This window comes from Phocoena sinus, chromosome 15 (genome assembly GCF_008692025.1).
Source record: "Phocoena sinus isolate mPhoSin1 chromosome 15, mPhoSin1.pri, whole genome shotgun sequence".
NCBI classification, from domain to species: Eukaryota; Metazoa; Chordata; class Mammalia; order Artiodactyla; family Phocoenidae; genus Phocoena; species Phocoena sinus.
The window spans coordinates 3440252-3460591 of NC_045777.1; the positions used below are offsets into that span (position 1 = coordinate 3440252).

Genomic DNA, 20340 nt, shown 5'->3' on the forward strand with positions numbered 1-20340 from the left:
TAATAGGATCAAAAAACTTGACAAATTCCAACTCATCATCATAGAGGAGCTGGAGAATTTTGAAAAAGATTCACAGTCTTTAAAAGATTTGGAGAAGGAATTTGTGGTTTGTGCTTTTAAGGGTTTAAAAATAATTTTAAAACCTCATTTTTAAAGAGCTACACTCAGGAAAACTTCTGTTAACCTTCTGCTTGTAGACCACACCATAAATGTTTTTGTTTTTTAGAACATAATTTAATCTTAGATTTTTAGTTAGTTTCATATACATACACTAAAAATACAGACTTAAGTTTATGATGCGGGGGAGGGATAAATTGGGAATTTGGGATTAACAGATACACACTACTATATATAAACTACTATATATAAAATGGATTAACAACAAAGACCTACTATATAGCACAGGGAACTATATTCAATATCTTGTAAGAATCTGAAAAAGAATATATATACATATGTATGTATAACTGAATCACTTTGCTGTACATCTGAAACACTAAATCAACTATACTTCAGTAAGTATATATATAAAGTTTATGATGAATACCTCTGATAATAAAGGAGAAAGTCTGAAAGAGTTTGCTTTCAATTTTTTTTTTAGCTGAAAGCGTATAGGACAGCTGCAATATTCTTAGCGTATAGCCAAGTTTTTAAAATTAGGAATAATATAAATGAATTCTGCTAAGTTTTAATTTTTAGTCATAATTATACTATAATCAGTTTTGTATTTTGAAATTTAGGGCTTTTGGGAAAAGGTATTTCAGAAGTTCAGTGCCTATCATAAAAGTGAACAGCAGAGGTTAGTATGACAATGATTAGAATCTATAACGTTAGATTTTATTATAATTAAAATTAAAATTATATATACTATATTATAGCAATTTAATTTGTTAACTAAAATACAAAGGTAACTTTCATTATTTTATTTGTTAGACTTCACCTTTTAAAAGCTTCATTGGAAAAGAATGTCTTCTACAGCACTGATTATGAAGAAACTATTTTTACATCTGAGGTATAAATTTTATATTTTTATATATAATCTCAATATTAGTCAGTCTAACTTGTCTTTTTGCTGTGAAAATTTTATAGTGAATTTCATGGGGGAAATTATTTATTCACAGATGTGTTTGATGAAAGAAAACATGAAAATGCTGCAAGACAGACTTCTTAAGGAAATGGTAAATCAGCTATCTAGTTCGGGTTTTTCAAATGGAATGATCAGTCATGCTTTTATATATTTAAATGGGAAATTCTTCCACAGGTTTTTCTTCTTTCTTTTTGGATTGAGAGAAGCCAGTTTTAGCCCCACTGGGGTTTAGTTCTTTAAGTTTTTAAAATTAAAATGGGAGCAAATTTACAGTAGAAAAATAGGGGTGATTTAAATAATGAGTCCGTCTCCTAAGGAAGAAAAGATGGATTTAGAAATTTAAAAATTAAGCTAGAAGCATGATTTCTTTGTATGCATCTAAGTACGATGCACTGCAACAGTCCTGATGTGTCTTCTGAAGTCCTGTGTCAGGCAGAACTACCCAGAAAGAACTATTGTCTACTTGGACAAGACTTCATTTCCTTAGATTTGGGGATTAAAGTAGCTGGCTTTCCAAAGGTCTAGTAGACCAGCAACTGCAATCAGGGGTTGGGGAGGGGGGAAGGTGTCTAAAGGTACTTCTCCAAGTGAACATGCCTTTGGTGTTTTCTCAAAGGTGGAGGCATTTCTATATGTATTTTAGTACTAATCGTTGATACAGGATATTTTAATACACTTTTATTAAACTTTAATAGAACCAGTATGCTGATATATAGCAGAGGATCAGGATGTGTGGCTAAGCCAGTTCAGCTTAAAGCACATAAAGCTAACTAACTAGACTGATTCTTGCATAAAGCTAACTAACTAGACTGATTCTTGCTGAAGTTCTTCTCCAGACTATAGATTTAATATTTAAAGGAAGAAAGTAAAAAATAAATTTCATTGATATGGGGTTTAAAAGATGAGGTCTTCTCGCAACTGATCATCTAAATTCATCTAAAATATCAGTAATAAGCACATAATTCTGTAGATATCTAGGAACGGACCCTGGTGAACTGGATAGGATGAACACTGATACATAATATCTTTATTCATAATATCTAATATCTTGATTTTTTTTTTTTACTGTTTTATTAGATTTTAAAGTTTCACTGTAAAACTACCAAAGTGTGATTTTTTTTTTTTCTTGGCCATAGCAAGAAGAGCAGCTTCTTAATGTACGCAGAGGATTGATGTCGTTATTCATGGCTCATGAAAGAAACAATGTGTGATGTCTAGTTGTTATCAACAAGTTTTATCCAGTTATTCCTTTGTGTGTATAGCTGGGGAATACCAGAGTAGCTCTACAAAGAAAATACATGTCACCCAGGCAAGAGTACCTTTGTAGGAACCTCTAAATTCAAAGAAATATCCTCTAATGGATGAGAAAGAACCTACAGTCACTATAACATGACTCTTGAGACCCAAAGACTTTTGTCTGTACAATACTATTTTTTTTTTAGAAAGCTTTGGGAAACCAATCAGTAAAAGAAATTGGCTTGTTTTTATAGTAATATTTGCATGAGACAAATATTGCCAAGTTAACTATACTCAAACTAATAAACTATCATATAAAATATATTTTAAAAGTCTGAACTAAATAAAGTATTATTAAAATTTACTAGTTCAGAATATACTACAAGTAATAAAAATTTAGTGATGCATAGAAGGGGGAGGAGTCTGATTTAAAAGGCTTCCCTGAGTGTAAATCAGTACTTTACTTTTCAGCACACTGTTGGAGAGTATATTTATTCAGTTATGGCTCCATTGTATTAGAAGGCACTAACTAGCCTAAAATAGTTAACATGTCTATCTAGAATTAAAATGGTATTAACTCGCAGCAGGCTGTTTTGACAAGTACTTTTTAAGCCCTAGTGTTCATTGTAATAATATATTTTGCTAGATTAATGTATAAAAATGAATATACATTTATTTGCTTTAATTATATAATAAAGTTGAAATAAATGCTGTCACTGGGATTTTATACAATTACTTTACTTTATAAGTCATTTTCCTGTTTTATGAACATTGGATCAAGCAAAATATCCTCCAATCAATCAGACATCTGAAGTGTACCACCACGCAGCCTCACTCACTGTCACACTTACCTGCTTCATGGTAGCAGAGTAGTTGGATATTACTGGTATTTAAATACAGTGGTACAGCCTGCTTAGTCTAGATAAGCAAAGGAAAACCCTTCACATCTTAGCTTTATCCCATTGCTAGCATCAGCTAAGATTTACTGATTGATTGATACGGTAGCAGGGATTCTATGTCAAGAAACAGTGACAGGTCTGCTGTACTATTAACTACTACTCAGGAGTTGAAACTCCATGGTGCCCTGTGAGACTTCTTTAGAATCAATCCCATCGTGACACACATCCTTGTTTGCCTTATCCTTGGCCAGACTTCCAAGACTCCTAAATAATACATTATACTAATTCCTATACTGTGCTGTATGTGTAATCCTACCGAGGTTCCTACTTCCTCCCAGCTTTTTAAACCGTTCTGCTGTGACCCTGTCATGACCATAGTTGTGCCCTGAATCTCAACTTCAAACATCATCACCCCAGCCTGCTTTCTAGAGTAGTCCCAGGCTGTTTACTCCACCACTCTTTTGCTATGCCTGTTTGTTAGTTACCCTTCTTGTCCGTCCTTCTTTCCTTACCGATTCTAGAGTCCTTAGTCCAAAATAAGTCTCTTGCCCTCTCTCCTCTCCTCAACTTTATCCACTAGTTCATACCCCTCATTCCACAACCTGAACATCACTTGAGAAGTATAATCAAGGTTTAAATTTATGACTACGTATTTCTTTTTTTTTTTTTGCGGTATGCGGGCCTCTCACTGCTGTGGCCTCTCCCGTTGCAGAGCACAGGCTCCGGACGCGCAGGCTCAGCAGCCATGGCTCACAGGCCCAGCCGCTCCGCGGCCTGCGGGATCTTCCCAGACCGAGGCACGAACCCGTGTCCCCTGCATCGGCAGGCGGACTCTCCACCACTGCGCCACCAGGGAAGCCCTATGACTACATATTTCAAGTGGCTACACAGCATTGCTCAGTAATCCTCATTCTGCCCTGTTCAACTGCCTTCACCGCATTTCCAGAGTATTACTGTGTATCAGTACCTCCTTAATTCTTTACCTTTTAGGGGATGGCCTTACCTCGTACTTTCCTCGTCTCTTCTCCCTAAAATCTAACATGTTACCTGCATCAGTACTGGCATTTCTGATTTCTCACATGTTCCAATGGCAGAATAGCCTCATTATTTCAGGACAACCTAATACCCCTGGCTAGTGCTCTGAATCCTGTTGTCTGACTTCTCTCTACTGGTGTGTATAGCCCACACTTATTTTTATTTATTTTTTTAAAAAAGGACTTTGACAACAAGTTCCTCTTTAACTGCTGCCCTCCCCATGTAATTCTCTACTCACCCTCACACAGAACGTTATCAAAAGAATTTTCGCGAGTTACTATCTCAACACACTTCTTATTTGCCCCTTACCTACCTCCCCTCAGTCCAGCTTCTGTCCCTACAATTTCACTGAGACAGCTTTTATCAAAATCACCAGTTATTTTACCAAATCTTATCTCTGTGTACTTCTCACGCAGCTTCTCAGTGCCATTCCACAGTTAAAAACCCCCTTGGCTGGCACATATTTTCCACTCTTTCTTGGCTTATTTCTGGCTTCCCTTAATAGGGGGCTCAATCCTAGTCTATCACTTCAGTCTATACCTTCTTCTTAGGTAATTTCATCTTTGTATTGATGACTTCCAAATGTAGAAACATGCTGACCTTCACTTTGGACATTAGAATGTCATATACACTGCTTTATTGATAGTTTTAATAAACATCTCAATTCTCCAAACAACTCGATTTCTCTCTCAGCAGCAGGCCCTCTCACCACCAGAGAAAAGAAAAAATAAACCTGTCCTTCCATCTCAGTAAATGTCACTTTTATCCACCCAACTATTCAAGCCAAAACCTAGAAGTAATTCCTGATTGCTCCGTTTCTTTTGGCCGGTTAATCAATCAACAAGTCCTGCAGATTGTACTGCCAAAATATGTTCTACATATGTATACTTTCTGTCACTTCCACTGTCACTACCTTTGACGGTGTCAACATCATTTCTCACATAGACAATTTCAACAGCCTCCTAAATTGCTTTCCAGCATTCATACTTGCCTTTTTACAACCCGTTATGCACTTAGCAGCCAATATGTTCTTGCTAAATCATAAATCATACCATGCTTCTGACTCCATGTGTAAAACTCTCCAGTGAAAATACATTCTTAACCAATGGGTCAAAGAAGAAATCACAAAGGAAATTAGAAAATACTTGGGGACAAATGAAAATGCAACATATTCAAAGCAGTGCTCAGAGAAATTTACAGCTGTACATTTATATACATTAAAAATGAAGAAAGATCTCAAATTAATAACCTAACTTTATAACTTTAAAGAACTAGGAAAAGAGCAAACTACACCCAAAGCTGTCGGAAGGAAGGAAATAATAGATATTAGAGTTTTTTAAAAAAGAATAGAAAACAGAAAATAAATGAAACCAAAAGTTGATTCTTTGAAAGTCCTTCGTTAAGTCTTAGTGATGCAAACACAGACAGCTGAGTGGGTCTTTTATCTCCTGCCAGGACCCTGACTGACACCCCAGATGACACAGAGCCTGCCTGCCCTGCCCACTTTTCTCTCCTCACAGCCTCCTTAGGGAGACTGAGCTATTATGTCCATCCCACACATCATGACTCTTCCTTTGCCAGGCTCAGGCCCCCTCCTCCCTCCCAGAACCATCTTTGCCAGTCTTATGGCTAATAAAGACCTGGGTTTTACCTGCTCCTCTCCTCCCTCTGCCCTCGCTCCAAGAGATGAGACAGATCACTTCTCAGTCAGCAAGTAGGCAACAACCCGTGGGCACACACATGGTAGGAGGCATAGGCATGGCTCTGAGCTGGCTGCCTTCCCTTCACTCACCCCCAGGGCTCCAACCAGGAGTCCTGTCTGGAAGCTGGAACTGGCCAAGGGCCACTTGAGTGAGACAGGGAGAAGAAAAGGAAGGCCTGGGGTGAGGAGAGGGAGGTACTTGCTCTGAGACTGGGTCCTCTCTAGACCTTTGCCCTCTTCCCCCACCATCGCCTCCCTTTGGTTGAACAGCCCTGAACCATGAGGTCAATATTGTCGGCAGCCCAAGGCCGAGTTTGCACAAAACCCATGTGTCCTTTGGGAAACGTGATGTCAGTGTTCGCTCAGCGTATAACCCCCTCCTATCTAGGTCTGAGGTCCTTGGAAATGGAACCCTAAAAGGAGAAAATCTGGAAGACACCTCCTGGAGTACTGCAAATCTGAGCCATGGGGCTTCATGAGCAAACTTATGGAAGTTATCCCAACTTTGACTTGAGGAAGTCATCTAAGCAGAGAATCTAAGGAAGTCTTTTGGTGGCTCTGCCTCCCCCTGCTTCCACCGCTGTCTCCCACCCCCAATTCCCCCCTCCCCCAGATCTAACCTCCCTCCCTCCCTCCAACTACAGCTTCAGTCCCCAGGGCCAAGACTAAGGTGAGAAGTGAGGCACTTGCCTTGGGGGCAGAATTTTAAGGGGATGCCAAAAAAATTCATCAGTCGAGATAAATAATATCTTAATGCAATATTTTAAGAAATCAAAATCAATGCCAAAAATCCAAGATGAACAAAATTGCAAATTTTAAAATAAACTAAATTTAGAAAGGGGGAAAAAAGTTGATTCTTTGAAAAGATCAAGAAAATTGATAAAACATTAGTTAGATTGCCTAAGAGCAACAGAAGACTAAACTTTCTAAAATCAGAAGTGAAAATTGGGAATATTACTACTGACCTTACAAAAACAGGATTACAAGAGAATTATGAACGACTGTATGCCAACAAATTAGACAGCTTGTACGAAATGGATGAATTCTTAGAAACACTAACCACCAAAACTGATTCAAGAAGAAACAGAAAATCTGAACAGACTTACAACAAGAGATTTAATCAGTAATCAAAAACCTCCCAGCAAAGAATTCTACTGAACATTTAAAGAAGAATTAATACCAGTCCTTCTCAAATGCTTCCAGAAAACAGAAGAGGGAACATTCCTAACTCATTCTATGAGGCCAGCAATACCTTGCTACCAAAGTCAGATAAAGACGTCACAAGAAAATTACAGACCAATATCCCTTATGAATATAAATGTAAAATCTTCAACGAAATACTAGCAAGCTGAATCCAGAAGCATATTAAAAGGAGTATATTTAATGAAGGAGTTGAAAGATCTGAACACTGAAAACTACAAAACATTATTGAAAGAAAGAAGACCTAAGTAAGTGGAAAAGACATCCCATGGTCATCCCATCCGACTGCAAGACTTAACACTGTTAAATGGCAATACTCCCTGCAGCAGTCTACACATGTAATGCAATCCCTATCAAAATTCCAAGCCCTTCCTGCAGAAATGAAAAAGCCAATCCTAAAAATCACACAGAAATGGAAGGACCCAACATAGCAAAACAACGCTGATAAAAGAATGATAAAGTTGGAGGACTCACAGTTCCCAATTTCATGCTTACTACAAAGCTAAATTAAAACAATATGGTACCTACAGAAGGATAGACATAACAGAGCAATGAAATAGAATTGAGAGTCTAGCAAAAAACCTATTCTTCTATGGTCAGTTGAGTTTCAAGGTGGTGCCTTGAAACCTTGGCAAGGGTGCCAAGACCATTTGGTGGAGAAATAATATTCTCTTCAACCAATGGTTATGGGACAACTGGATAACCACATGCCAAACAATAAAACTGGATTCATCCACCTCACCTTATACCGTATATAAAAATTAACTTTAAATGGATCAAAAACCTAAAAGTAAGAGCTAAAACTATAAAACCCGTAGGAAAAAGAAATAGTAAATCTTCATGACCTTGGATTTGGCAATGGATTCTTAGATATGACACCAAAAACACCAGCAACAGAAAAAAAATGTAATTTGGACTTCATCAAAACATTTTTTTAAAAAAGGACTTTTGTGCATCAAAGAATACTTTCATGAAAGGAAAAAAGAACAACCTACAGAATGGGAGAAAATATTTGCAAATCATATATCTCATTAGGGTCTAGTATCCAAAATGTACAAAAAATACAGCTCAACGACAAAATGACAATCTGATTAAAATATATGGGCAAAGGACTGTGGATAAACAGTTCTCCAGAGAAGACATGCCAGTGTCCAACAAACACATGAACATATACTGAGCATCATTAGTCATTAGGAGAATGGAAGTGAAAACCATAATGAGATCCCAACTTTATACCCGCTAGGATGGTTAGAATCAAAAAAACAGTGTTGGCAAGGATGTGCAGGAATTGGAACGCTTGTGCATTTCTGGGGGAATGTAGAATGATGCAGCCACTCTGGAAAACAATTTGGTGGTTCCTCAAAAAGTTAAGCAAGGGGGCTTCCCTGGTGGTGCAGTGGTTAAGAATCCGCGGGCCAATGCAGGCGACACCAGTTCGATCCCTGGTCTGGGAAGATCCCAGATGCCATGGAGCAACTAAGCCCATGTGCCACAAGTACTGAGCCTGCGCTCTAGAGCCTGCGAGCCACGACTACTGAGCCTGGGTGCCACAACTACTGAAGCCCGCACGCCTAGGGCCTGTGCTCTGCAACAAGAGAAGCTACTGCAATGAGAAGCCCGCGCAGCGCAACAAAGAGCAGCCCCTGGCTCGCCGCAACTAGAGAAAGCCCGTGCACAGCAACGAAGAAGCCAGTGCAGCCAAAAATAAAATAAATTTTTTAAAAAAAGAAAAATTGTACAATTAAAAAAAGAATTAGACAAGGAATTATCATATGACTCAGCAATTCCACTCTTAGTTATATACCCAAAAGGATTGAAAACAGATATTTAACAAATACTTTTGTAAAAGAATGTCCACAATAGCACTATTCACAATAGCTGAAAGGTGGAAACAGCCCAAATGGCCATCAGATAAACAAACATGTAGTAAATCTATGCAATGGAATAGTTTTCAGCCGTAAGAGGAAGGAAGTATTGATGGATGTTACAGTGTGAATGATCTCAAAAGCATTAGGCTGAGCGAAAGGAAACAGACACAAAAGGTCACATATGACTCGATTTACATGTAATATCCAGGAATTATTAATTCATAGGATCAGGAAGCAGGTTAGTGTTTGGTAAGGGGAGAACGAGCAGTAGCTACCTAAAGGGCGTGGGGTCTTCTTCGGGTGCCATGAAAATGTTCTGGAACTAGACAGCAGTGGTGGCCATATGACTTTGTGAATGTATTAAATGCCATTGAGCTGTATTCTTTAACACTTAGTTTCATGTTATCTCCTTTTCACCTGAATTAAAAAACAACAACAAAGAACCTCTCCAGAGGCTTTCTGTGCCCGTAAAACCCAACCTTTATATCATGGCCTAAAAGGCCGTACATGAGCTAGCCTCTGCCTCTTTCTTCACTCTTATTTCCTACTCCTTTCGTCTTGTACAGTATACTTCAAAAATTCTATGGGGACAGGGACCTTGTCTACCTTGTTCATCACTATTTCCAGAACCTAAAAAGAGTGCCTGGAAAAGCAGGCTTGCACAGTGTGAATATGAATAAGTGAGTGAACAGATGTAGTGTTTCTAGGGAGGAATAGGGAGGAATTTGCTAAGTACAGAGAGGGCCAGTGTGCCTCCTAAAACTCTTCAGATCCTCAAATCCCATATAATGTTGGTATTTCTATTAAAATTGATAAAGTGTTAGTCAACCAGCCATATGCGCATCTATTATGTGACATGTACTGTGCTCAGCTCTATATACAAAGGTAAGAAATGAACGCTCTCCTTGTACTTAAAAATGGTATCTATCTGCTTTTAAAGCAGTCATGTAGAATCATATGGATTTCTTTTTTATTGGCACCTTTGAAGAAGTGTGTAGGCAAATCAGAGGTACACAGGCTGCATTACCAAAGACGATGTCATATTTGTAATGGTTAGTTTCCGTTTTTTAAAAACACATTAGGTCAAGGGGCTTCCCCGGTGGTGCAGTGGTTGAGAGTCCGCCTACCGATGCAGGGGACACGGGTTCGTGCCCGGGTCCGGGAGGATCCCACGTGCCGCGGAGCGGCTGGGCCCGTGAGCCATGGCCGCTGAGCCTGTGCTCCGCAACGGGAGAGGCCGCAACAGTGAGGGGCCCGCGTACCGCAAAAAAACAAAACAAAAAAACAAACAAAAAAACATATTAGGTCAAAAGAGCCAATGGAAATATTCTAAAACAACATCTAGAGGGAAATAACTCAATATTTTTTTCAGGAATACAAATGTGTTGAATGAGATCTATATGTTGTACTATCTTGAACTGCAGATAATATAATTTTGGTTTATGCTGTGATAACAATAATTTGAAATAAACGGAAGCTGGAGCAGTGTGTTTCACTGTCACACTAATGACACATGTGCCTTTAATACCAACAGGGCCTGTGTTAGTTTTACCTAACTTGATGTGCATTCTGCGCACGTCAAATAACTACTCTCACTGTGAGCGTATGGGTCTGAAATTTGTAACAGATTTATTAAAATTTCAAGCTTATTTAGAAACAAAATTAACTGTTCTGTGTAATTCAACATTTTCTATTATATATTTATTTAAAAGTTAAAAAAAGTTTCTAGACCAGGAGTAGGCAAACTCTTTTTTAAAGGGCTATACAGATGGGTTGGAAGATGGCGGAAGAGTAAGACGTGGAGATCGCCTTCCTCCTCACGGATACACCAGAAATACATCTACACGTGGAACAACTCCTACAGACCACCTACTGAACTCTGGCAGAAGACCTCAGACCTCCCCAAAGGCAAGAAACTCCCCACCTACCTGGGTAGGGCAAAAGAAAAAAAGAAAAAACAGAGACAAAAGAATAAGGACGGCACCTGCACCAGTGGGAGGGAGCTGTGAAGGAGGAAAAGTTTCCACACACTAGGAAGCCCCTCCGCGGGCGGAGACTGCGGGAGGCGGAGGGGGGAGCTTCGGGACCGCGGAGTAGTGCACAGCGACGGGTGCGGAGGGCAAAGCGGGGAGCTTCCCGCACAGAGGATCGGTGCCGACCGGCACTCACCAGCCCGAGAGGCTTGTCTGCTCACCCGCCGGGGCGGGCGGGGCTGCGAGCTGAGGCTCGGGTTTCGGTTTTGGACGGAGCTCAGGGAGAGGACTGGGGTTGGCGGCTTGAACATAGCCTGAAGGGGTTAGTGCACCACGACTAGCCGGGAGGGAGTTCGGGGAAAAGCCTGCACCGGCCGAAGAGGCAAGAGACTTTTTCTTCCCTCTTTGTTTCCTGGTGCGCGAGGAGAGGGGTTTAAGAGCGCTGCTTAAAGGAACTCCAGAGACGGGCGCGAGCCGCGGCTAGAACCGCGGACCCCAGAGACGGGCGGGAGACGCTAGGGCTGCTGCTGCCGTCACCAGGGGGGCTGTGTGCGAGCACAGGTCACTCTCCGCGCCCATCTTCCGCGGAGCCTGTGCAGGCCGCCACTGCCAGGTTCCTGGGATCCAGGGACAACTTCCCCGGGAGTACGCACGGCGGGCCTCAGGCTGGTGCAACGTCACGCCGGCCTCTGCCGCCGCAGGCCCGCCCCGCACGCAGTGCCCCTCCTTCCCCCATCCCCCAACCCCCGGCCTGAGTGAGCCGGAGCTCCCGAATCAGCGGCTCCTTTAACCCCGTCCTGTCTGAGCAAAAAAACAGACGCCCTCCAGCGACCTGCGCGCAGGGGCAGGGCCGGGTACAAAGCTGAGCTCCTGTGAGCTGTGAGAGCAGGGAGGAGAGGGGGAGGTCTCTCCCGGCAGCCGCGGAGGCGGCGGATTGAAGCTCCACAATCAACCTGCTGTACCCTGCATCTGTGGAATACCTGAATAGACAGGGAGTGATCCCAAATTGAAGAGGTGGAATTTAGGAGCGAGATCTGTGATTTTTTCCCCTTTTCCTCTTTTTGTGAATGTGTACGTGTATGCTTCTGTGTGAGATCTTGTCTGTGTACTCTTGCTTCCACCATTTGTCCTAGGGCTCTATCCGTCCATGGTTTTTAAAAAAAATTTTTTTTTCTTAATAATTTTAATGACTTTATTGTACTTTACCTTCGTTCTTTCTTTCTTTCCTTCCTTCCTTCCCTCCTTTAGACAGCGAATCACCCCAGGTTGAGGAGGTGGTCTCTGGGAGCAGGATCTATGATTTTTCCCCCTTTGCCTCTTGTTGTGAACGTGTATGTGTATGCTTCTGTGTAAGATTTTCTCTGTATAGCTTTGCTTCCAACATTTGTCCTAGGGTTCTATCCGTCCCTTTTTTTTTCCTAAATATTCTTTAGTTCAATAACTATATTATACTTTATTTTATTTTTACTGTATCTTCTTTCTTTCTGTCTTTTTTCCTTCTTTCCCTCCTTCCTTCCTTCCTTCCTCCCTCCCTCCTTTCTTTCCTTCTTTGCTTTTCTTCCTTCCTTCCTTTCCTCCTTTCCTTCTTTCTTTCCTCATACTTCTACTAATTCTCTCTACATTTTCTCCTTCTTTCCCTCCTTCCTTCCTTCCTTCCTTCCTCCCTCCCTCCCTCCTTTCTTTCCTTCTTTGCTTCTTTCTTCCTTTCCTTTCCCCCTTTCCTTCTTTCTTTCCTCATACTTCTAATTCTCTCTACATTTTCTCCTTCTTTCCCTCCTTCCTTCCTTCCTCCCTCCCTCCTTTCTTTCCTTCTTTGCTTCTTTCTTCCTTCCTTCCTTTCCTCCTTTCCTTCTTTCTTTCCTCATACTTCTACTAATTCTCTCTACATTTTCTCCTTCTTTCCCTCCTTCCTTCCTTCCTTCCTCCCTCCCTCCCTCCCTCCCTCCTTTCTTTCCTTCTTTGCTTTTTTCTTCCTTCCTTCCTTTCCTCCTTTCCTTCTTTCTTTCCTCATACTTCTACTAATTCTCTCTACTTTTTCTCCCTTTTATTCTGAGCCGTGTGGATGAAAGGCCCTTGGTGCTCCAGCCCAGGAGTCAGGGCTCTGCCTCTGAGGTAGGAGAGCCAACTTCAGGACACTTGTCAACAAGAGACCTCCCAGCTCCACATAATATTAAACGGTGGAAATCTCCCAGAGACCTCCATCTTAACACCAGCACCCAGCTTCACTCAACGACCAGCAAGCCACAGTGCTGGACAACCTATGCCAAACAACTAGCAAAACAGGAACACAACCCCACCCATTAGCAGAGAGGCTGCCTAAAATCATAACAAGGCCACAGACACCCCAAAACACACCACCAGACGTGAACCTGCCCACTAGAGAGACAAGATCCAGCCTCAACCAGCACAACACAGGCACTAGTCCCCTCCACCAGGAAGCCTACACAACCCACTGAAACAACCTTAGCCACTGGAGACAGACATCAAAAACAACGGGAACTACGAACGTGCAGCCTGCAAAAAGGAGACCCCAAACACAGTAAGATAAGCAAAATGAGAACGCAGAGAAACACACAGCAGATGAAGGAGCAAGATAAAAACCCACCAGACCTAACAAATGAAGAGGAAATAGGCAATCTACCTGAAAAAGAATTCAGAATAATGATAGTAAGGATGATCCGAAATCTTGGAAATAGAATAGACAAAATGCAAGAAACAGTTAACAAGGACCTACAAGAACTAAAGATGAAACAAACAACGATGAACAACGCAATAAATGAAATTAAAAGCACTCTAGATAGGATCAATAGCAGAATAACTGAGGCAGAAGAACGGATAAGTGACCTGGAAGATAAAGTAGTGGAAATAACTACTGCAGAGCAGAATAAAGAAAAAAGAATGAAAAGAACTGAGGACAGTCTCAGAGACCTCTGGGACAACATTAAGCGCACCAACATTCGAATTATAGGGGTTCCAGAAGAAGAAGAAAGAAAGAAAGGGACTGAGAAAATATTTGAAGAGATTATAGTTGAAAACCTCCCTAATATGGGAAAGGAAATAGTTAATCAAGTCCAGGAAGCACAGAGAGTCCCATACAGGATAAATACAAGGAGAAATACGCCAAGACACATATTAATCAAACTGTCAAAAAAATTAAATACAAAGAAAGCATATTAAAAGCAGCAAGGGAAAAACAACAAATAACACACAGGGAATCCCCATAAGGTTAACAGCTGATCTCTCAGCAGAAACCCTACAAGCCAGAAGGGAGTGGCAGGACATACTGAAAGTGATGAAGGAGAAAAACCTGCAACCAAGACTACTCTACCCAGCAAGGATCTCATTCAGATTTGATGGAGAAATTAAAACCTTTACAGACAAGCAAAAGCTGAGAGAGTTCAGCACCACCAAACCAGCTTTACAACAAATGCTAAAGGAACTTCTCTAGACAAGAAACGCAAGAGAAGGAAACGACCTATAATAACGAACCCAAAACAATATAGAAAATGGGAATAGGAACATACATATCGATAATTACCTTAAATGTAAATGGACTAAATGCTCCCACCAAAAGACACAGATTGGCTGAATGGATACAAAAACAAGACCCTTATATATGCTGTCTACAAGAGACCCACTTCAGACCTAGAGACACATACAGACTGAAAGTAAGGGGATGGAAACAGATATTCCATGCAAATGGAAACCAAAAGAGAGCTGGAGTAGCAATTCTCATATCAGACAAAATAGACTCTAAAATAAGGACTATTAAAAGGGATAAAGAAGGACACTACATAATGATCAAGGGATCGATCCAAGAAGAAGATATAACAATTGTAAATATTTATGCACCCAACATAGGAGCACCTCAATACATAAGGCAAATACTAACAGCCATAAAAGGGGAAATCGACAGTAACACATTCATAGTAGGGGACTTTAACACCCCACTTTCACCAATGGACAGATCATCCAAAATGAAAATAAATAAGGAAACACAAGCTTTAAATGATACATTAAACAAGATGGACTTAATTGATATTTATAGGACACTCCATCCAAAAACAGAGTGCACATTCTGTCAAGTGCTCATGGAACATTCTCCAGGATAGACCATATCTTGGGTCACAAATCAAGCCTTGGTAAATTTAAGAAAATTGAAATTGTATCAAGTATCTTTTCCGACCACAACGCCATGAGACTAGATATCAATTACAGGAAAAGATCTGTAAACAATACAAACACATGGGGGCTAAACAATACACTACTTAATAACGGAGTGATCACTGAAGAAATCAAAGAGGAAATTAAAAAATACCTTGAAACAAATGACAATGGAGACACAATGACCCAAAACCTATGGGATGCAGCAAAAGCAGTTCTAAGGGGGAAGTTTATAGCAATACAAGCCCACCTTAAGAAGCAGAAAACATCTCGAATAAACAACCTAACCTTGCACCTAAAACAATTAGAGAAAGAAGAACAATAAAACCCCAAAGCTAGCAGAAAGAAAGAAATCATAAAAATCAGATCAGAAAGAAATGAAAAAGAAATAAAGGAAACCATAGCAAAGATGAATAAAAACTAAAAGCTGGTTCTTTGAGAAGAAAAACAAAATAGATAAACCATTAGCCAGACATGTCAAGAAAAAAAGGGAGAAGACTCAATAGAATTAGAAATGAAAAAGGAGAAGTAACAACTGACACTGCAGAAATACAAAAGATCGTGAGAGATTACTACAAGCAACTCTATGCCAATAAAATGGACAACCTGGAAGAAATGGACAAATTCTTAGAAATGCACAACCTGCCAAGACTGAACCAGGAAGAAATAGAAAATATGAACAGACCAATCACAAGCACTGAAATTTAAACTGTGATTAAAAATCGTCGAACAAACAAAATCCCTGGACCAGATGGCTTCACAGGCGAATTCTATCAAACCTTTAGAGAAGAGCGAACACCTATCCTTCTCAGACTCTTCCAAAATATAGCAGAGGGAGGAACACTCCCAAACTCATTCTACGAGGCCTCCATCACCTTGACACCAAAACCAGACAAGGATGTCACAAAGAAAGAAAACTACAGGCCAATATCACTGATGAACATAGATGCAAAAATCCTCAACAAAATACTAGCAAATAGAATCCAACAGCACATTAAAAAGATCATACACCATGATCAAGTGGGGTTTATTCCAGGAATGCAAGGATTCTTCAATATACGCAAATCTATCAATGTGATACACCATATTAAAAAATTGAAGGAGAAAAACCATATGATCATCTCAATAGATGCAGAGAAAGCTTTCGACAAAATTCAACACCCATTTATGATAAAAACCCTGCTGAAAGTAGGCATACAGGGAACTTTCCGCAACATAATAAAGGCCATATATGACAAACCCACAGCCAACATCATCCTCAATGGTGAAAAACTGAAAGCATTTTCACTAAGATCAGGAACAAGACAAGGTTGCCCACTCTCACCACTCTTATTCAACATAGTTTTGGAAGTTTTAGCCACAGCAACCTGCCACAGCAATCAGGAAATAAAAGGAATCCAAATGGGAAAAGAAGAAGTAAAACTGTCACTGTTTGAAGATGACATGATACTATACATAGAGAATCCTAGAGATGCTACCAGAAAACTACTAGAGCTAATCAATGAATTTGGTAAAGTAGCAGGATACAAAATTAATGCACAGAAATCTCTGGCATTCCTACATACTAATGATGAAAAATCTGAAAGTGAAATCAAGAAAACACTCCCATTTACCATTGCAACAAAAAGAATAAAATATCTAGGAATAAACCTACCTAAGGAGACAAAAGACCTGTATGCAGAAAATTATAAGACATTGATGAAAGAAATTAAAGATGATACAAATAGATGGAGAGATACACCATGTTCTTGGATTGGAAGAATCAGCATTGTGAAAATGACTCTACTACCCAAAGCAACCTACAGATTCAATGCAATCCCTATCAAACTACCACTGGCATTTTTCACAGAACTAGAACAAAAAATTTCACAATTTGTATGGAAACACGAAAGACCCCGAATAGCCAAAGCAATCTTGAGAATGAAAAACGGAGCTGGAGGAATCAGGCTCCCTGACTTCAGACTATACTACAAAGCTACAGTAATCAAGACAGTATGGTACTGGCACAAAAACAGAAAGACAGGTCAATGGAACAGGATAGAAAGCCCAGAGATAAATCCACGCACATATGGTCACCTTATCTTTGATAAAGGAGGCAGGAATGTACAGTGGAGAAAGGACAGCCTCTTCAATAAGTGGTGCTGGGAAAACTGGACAGGTACATGTAAAAGTATGAGATTAGATCACTCCCTAACACCATACACAAAAATAAGCTCAAAATGTATTAAAGACCTACATGTAAGGCCAGAAACTATCAAACTCTTAGAGGAAAACATGGGCAGGACAGTCTATGACATAAATCACAGCAAGATCCTTTTTGACCCATCACAGCAAGATCCTTTTTGACCCACCTCCTAGAGAAATGGAAATAAAAACAAAAATAAGCAAAGGATTAATCTCCAAAATTTACAAGCAGCTCATGCAGCTCAATATCAAAAAAACAAACAACCCAATCCAAAAATGGGCAGAAGACCTAAATAGACATTTCTCCAAAGAAGATATACAGATTGCCAGCAAACACATGAAAGAATGCTCAACATCATTAATCATTAGAGAAATGCAAATCAAAACTACAATGAGATATCATCTCACACCAGTCAGAATGGCCATCATCAACAAATCTAGAAACAATAAATGCTGGAGAGGGTGTGGAGAAAAGAGAACACTTGCAGTGCTGGTGGGAATGTGAATTGGTTCAGCCACTATGGAGAACAGTATGGAGGTTCCTTAAAAAACTACAAATAGAACTACCATACGACCCATCAATCCCACTACTAGGCATATACCCGGAGAAAACCAAAATTCAAAAAGAGTCATGTACCAAAATGTTCATTGCAGCTCTATTTACAATAGCCAGGAGATGGAAACAACCTAAGTGCCCATCATCGGATGAATGGATAAAGAAGATGTGCCACGTATATACGATGGAATATTACAGAGCCATAAAAAGAAACGAAATTGAGCTATTTGTAATGAGGTGGGTAGACCTAGAGTCTGTCATACAGAGTGAAGTAAGTCAGAAAGAGAAAGACAAATAGCGTATGCTAACACATGTATATGGAATTTAAGAAGAAAAAAAAATGTCATGAAGAACCTAGGGGTAAGACAGGAATAAAGATACAGACCTACTGGAGAACAGACTTGAGGATATGGGGAAGGGGAAGGGTAAGCTGTGACAGGGCGAGAGAGAGGCATGGACATATACACACTACCAAACGTAAGGCAGATAGCTAGTGGGAAGCAGCCGCATGGCACAGGGATATCGGCTCGGTGCTTTGTGACCGCCTGGAGGGGTGGGATAGGGAGGGTGAGCGGGAGGGAGACGCAAGAGGGAAGAGATATGGGAACATATGTATATGTATAACTGATTCACTTTGTTATAAAGCAGAAACTAACACACCATTGTAAAGCAATTTATACCCCAATAAAGATGTTAAAAAAAAAACCCACAAAAATAAATAAATACACACAGACACACACACACAAAGAAAGAACCAGTACAACTCAAATGAGCCAACAATAAGACATTTGCACGGAAAATTAATGTCACAATGTTGTACAAATACACAACTCCTTGAATGCCTAAAGTGAAAAAGACCGAGAATGTGAAGTGCTAGCATGGATATGGAATAATGGAACTCTCATTCATTGTTAATGGGAACGCAAGGTGGTGCAGCCACCTTGGAAAACAATTTAACATGTATTAAAAACTTAAACATATATTTGGCATATATCCCAGAAATACCACTCCTAGATTAAAAAAAAAAAAAAAAAAAAAAAAAGTAACAATTCTTAGCTTGCAGACCATTAAAAAAAAAAAAAAGGCAGATTTGGTCTGTGGGCTGTAGTCTGCAAGACCCCTAGTTTAGAAGAAACATTTTGAAGATCTCTCTGTTCTTTACTACAAAATTTATTCCTCAATTTATCTTACTATAGTGATTTAAACCAATTTTGCATTAGTAGATGTTAATGATTATGTTAAATAATTAATATAGCCAACATTTCTTGATTTTCCTATTTCAAACATACTAAAAAATAAATAAGCATTGTTGCTAAGGACTTATACGTCTTACCTGGATCACAATTTAACACGATGTTGGTGCAGGTTTACGACACTTCAATTAAATGGAGCTGTACGGTGGTTAACTGTTCCAGAAGAACACATGGGAAGGGTCACGGAAGAGAGAAAAGGTTTTGCAGCATTAGTATAGCCAGGCAGAAACTTAAATACTAAACTCTACAGACATCACTACACAGACTTAAATGCCACCCAATCCTGATACCGTAGATGCCCAGCACATCCTTGAGGGGGCAGTAGACTGTGGTTTTCGTCTAGCATTTAATTCTTCCTTAAACTGGCAGTCTAGGGTGACGAATTCCGCTGTCTCTCACCTCAGGGCCTAGGGTGACGCTCTCCAAGTTGCTAGAGATATTTCTTCAGCCATTCCATCAGCACCACCTAATAACAGTTAACCCAGTCACAGTTATCATACGTGAGTTCATATTTATATCTAGGTTCATTAACATATTGAATTAAAATGTAAGCATGGAAGAATCATAAGTGCTATGAAAAAACACCTAAAATAGAAGTCTGAGCAATGTAAAAATTGGAGCAAACTGTTAGGTCCGTCCTGACAGGAAGGACCTGAAGTCAGTTTGACTTTCCGTAAGTTCAGCTGTTTATGAGCATCTTCTGAGATGTTTCTTTCACGTGAAAAACTCTGAAAAAAAATTCTGGAAAAAAAACTGGGTAAATGGGTATTGGAATAACGTGGGACTAGTAATTTTAACAGTATAATTAGAATTTTGCATTTCTGCACTTTGCTATTGAAGAACTGTGGATATGTAGCTAAAAACTGACTTTCAAACTTCCAATATATATTAGAATAAATTTAGACTTGTAATTACCATATATTTCCACACGGTGGACCTCTTGATGTTCGGTGTTTTTTAATCCATTTCAATTGTCCAAAAATTACATAATATAATTTTAAAGCCCCTTTAAAATTTTTAAAATGTACTTTTTTTTACAAAGTCATACAATGTACTGTTCTCCCTATCATACTGGCTTAAAACTTGACGCTTCGAAACGCGATTCAATTTCCTGTCACGAAATTACCAGTTAAGTTTTTAAAGTCTTTTAAACTCCTTAAAAGCAATTTCTTTAATGACTTAA

The 20340-nt window shown here is 39.7% G+C and overlaps 1 protein-coding gene across 1 annotated transcript in view; it reads left to right on the forward strand.

The window, feature by feature from the left end:
• SYCP2 (synaptonemal complex protein 2) overlaps window positions 1–2974 on the forward strand; it is a 74858-nt gene extending 71884 nt beyond the window's left edge. The window contains exons 39-43 of the mRNA XM_032605381.1: window positions 7–106; window positions 741–799; window positions 934–1012; window positions 1122–1178; window positions 2224–2974. Coding sequence (XP_032461272.1) covers window positions 7–106; window positions 741–799; window positions 934–1012; window positions 1122–1178; window positions 2224–2298 — 370 coding nt within the window. The 3' untranslated portion in view covers window positions 2299–2974. The remainder of the gene's footprint in view (window positions 1–6; window positions 107–740; window positions 800–933; window positions 1013–1121; window positions 1179–2223) is intronic.
• The last annotated feature ends 17366 nt before the right edge of the window (window positions 2975–20340 follow it).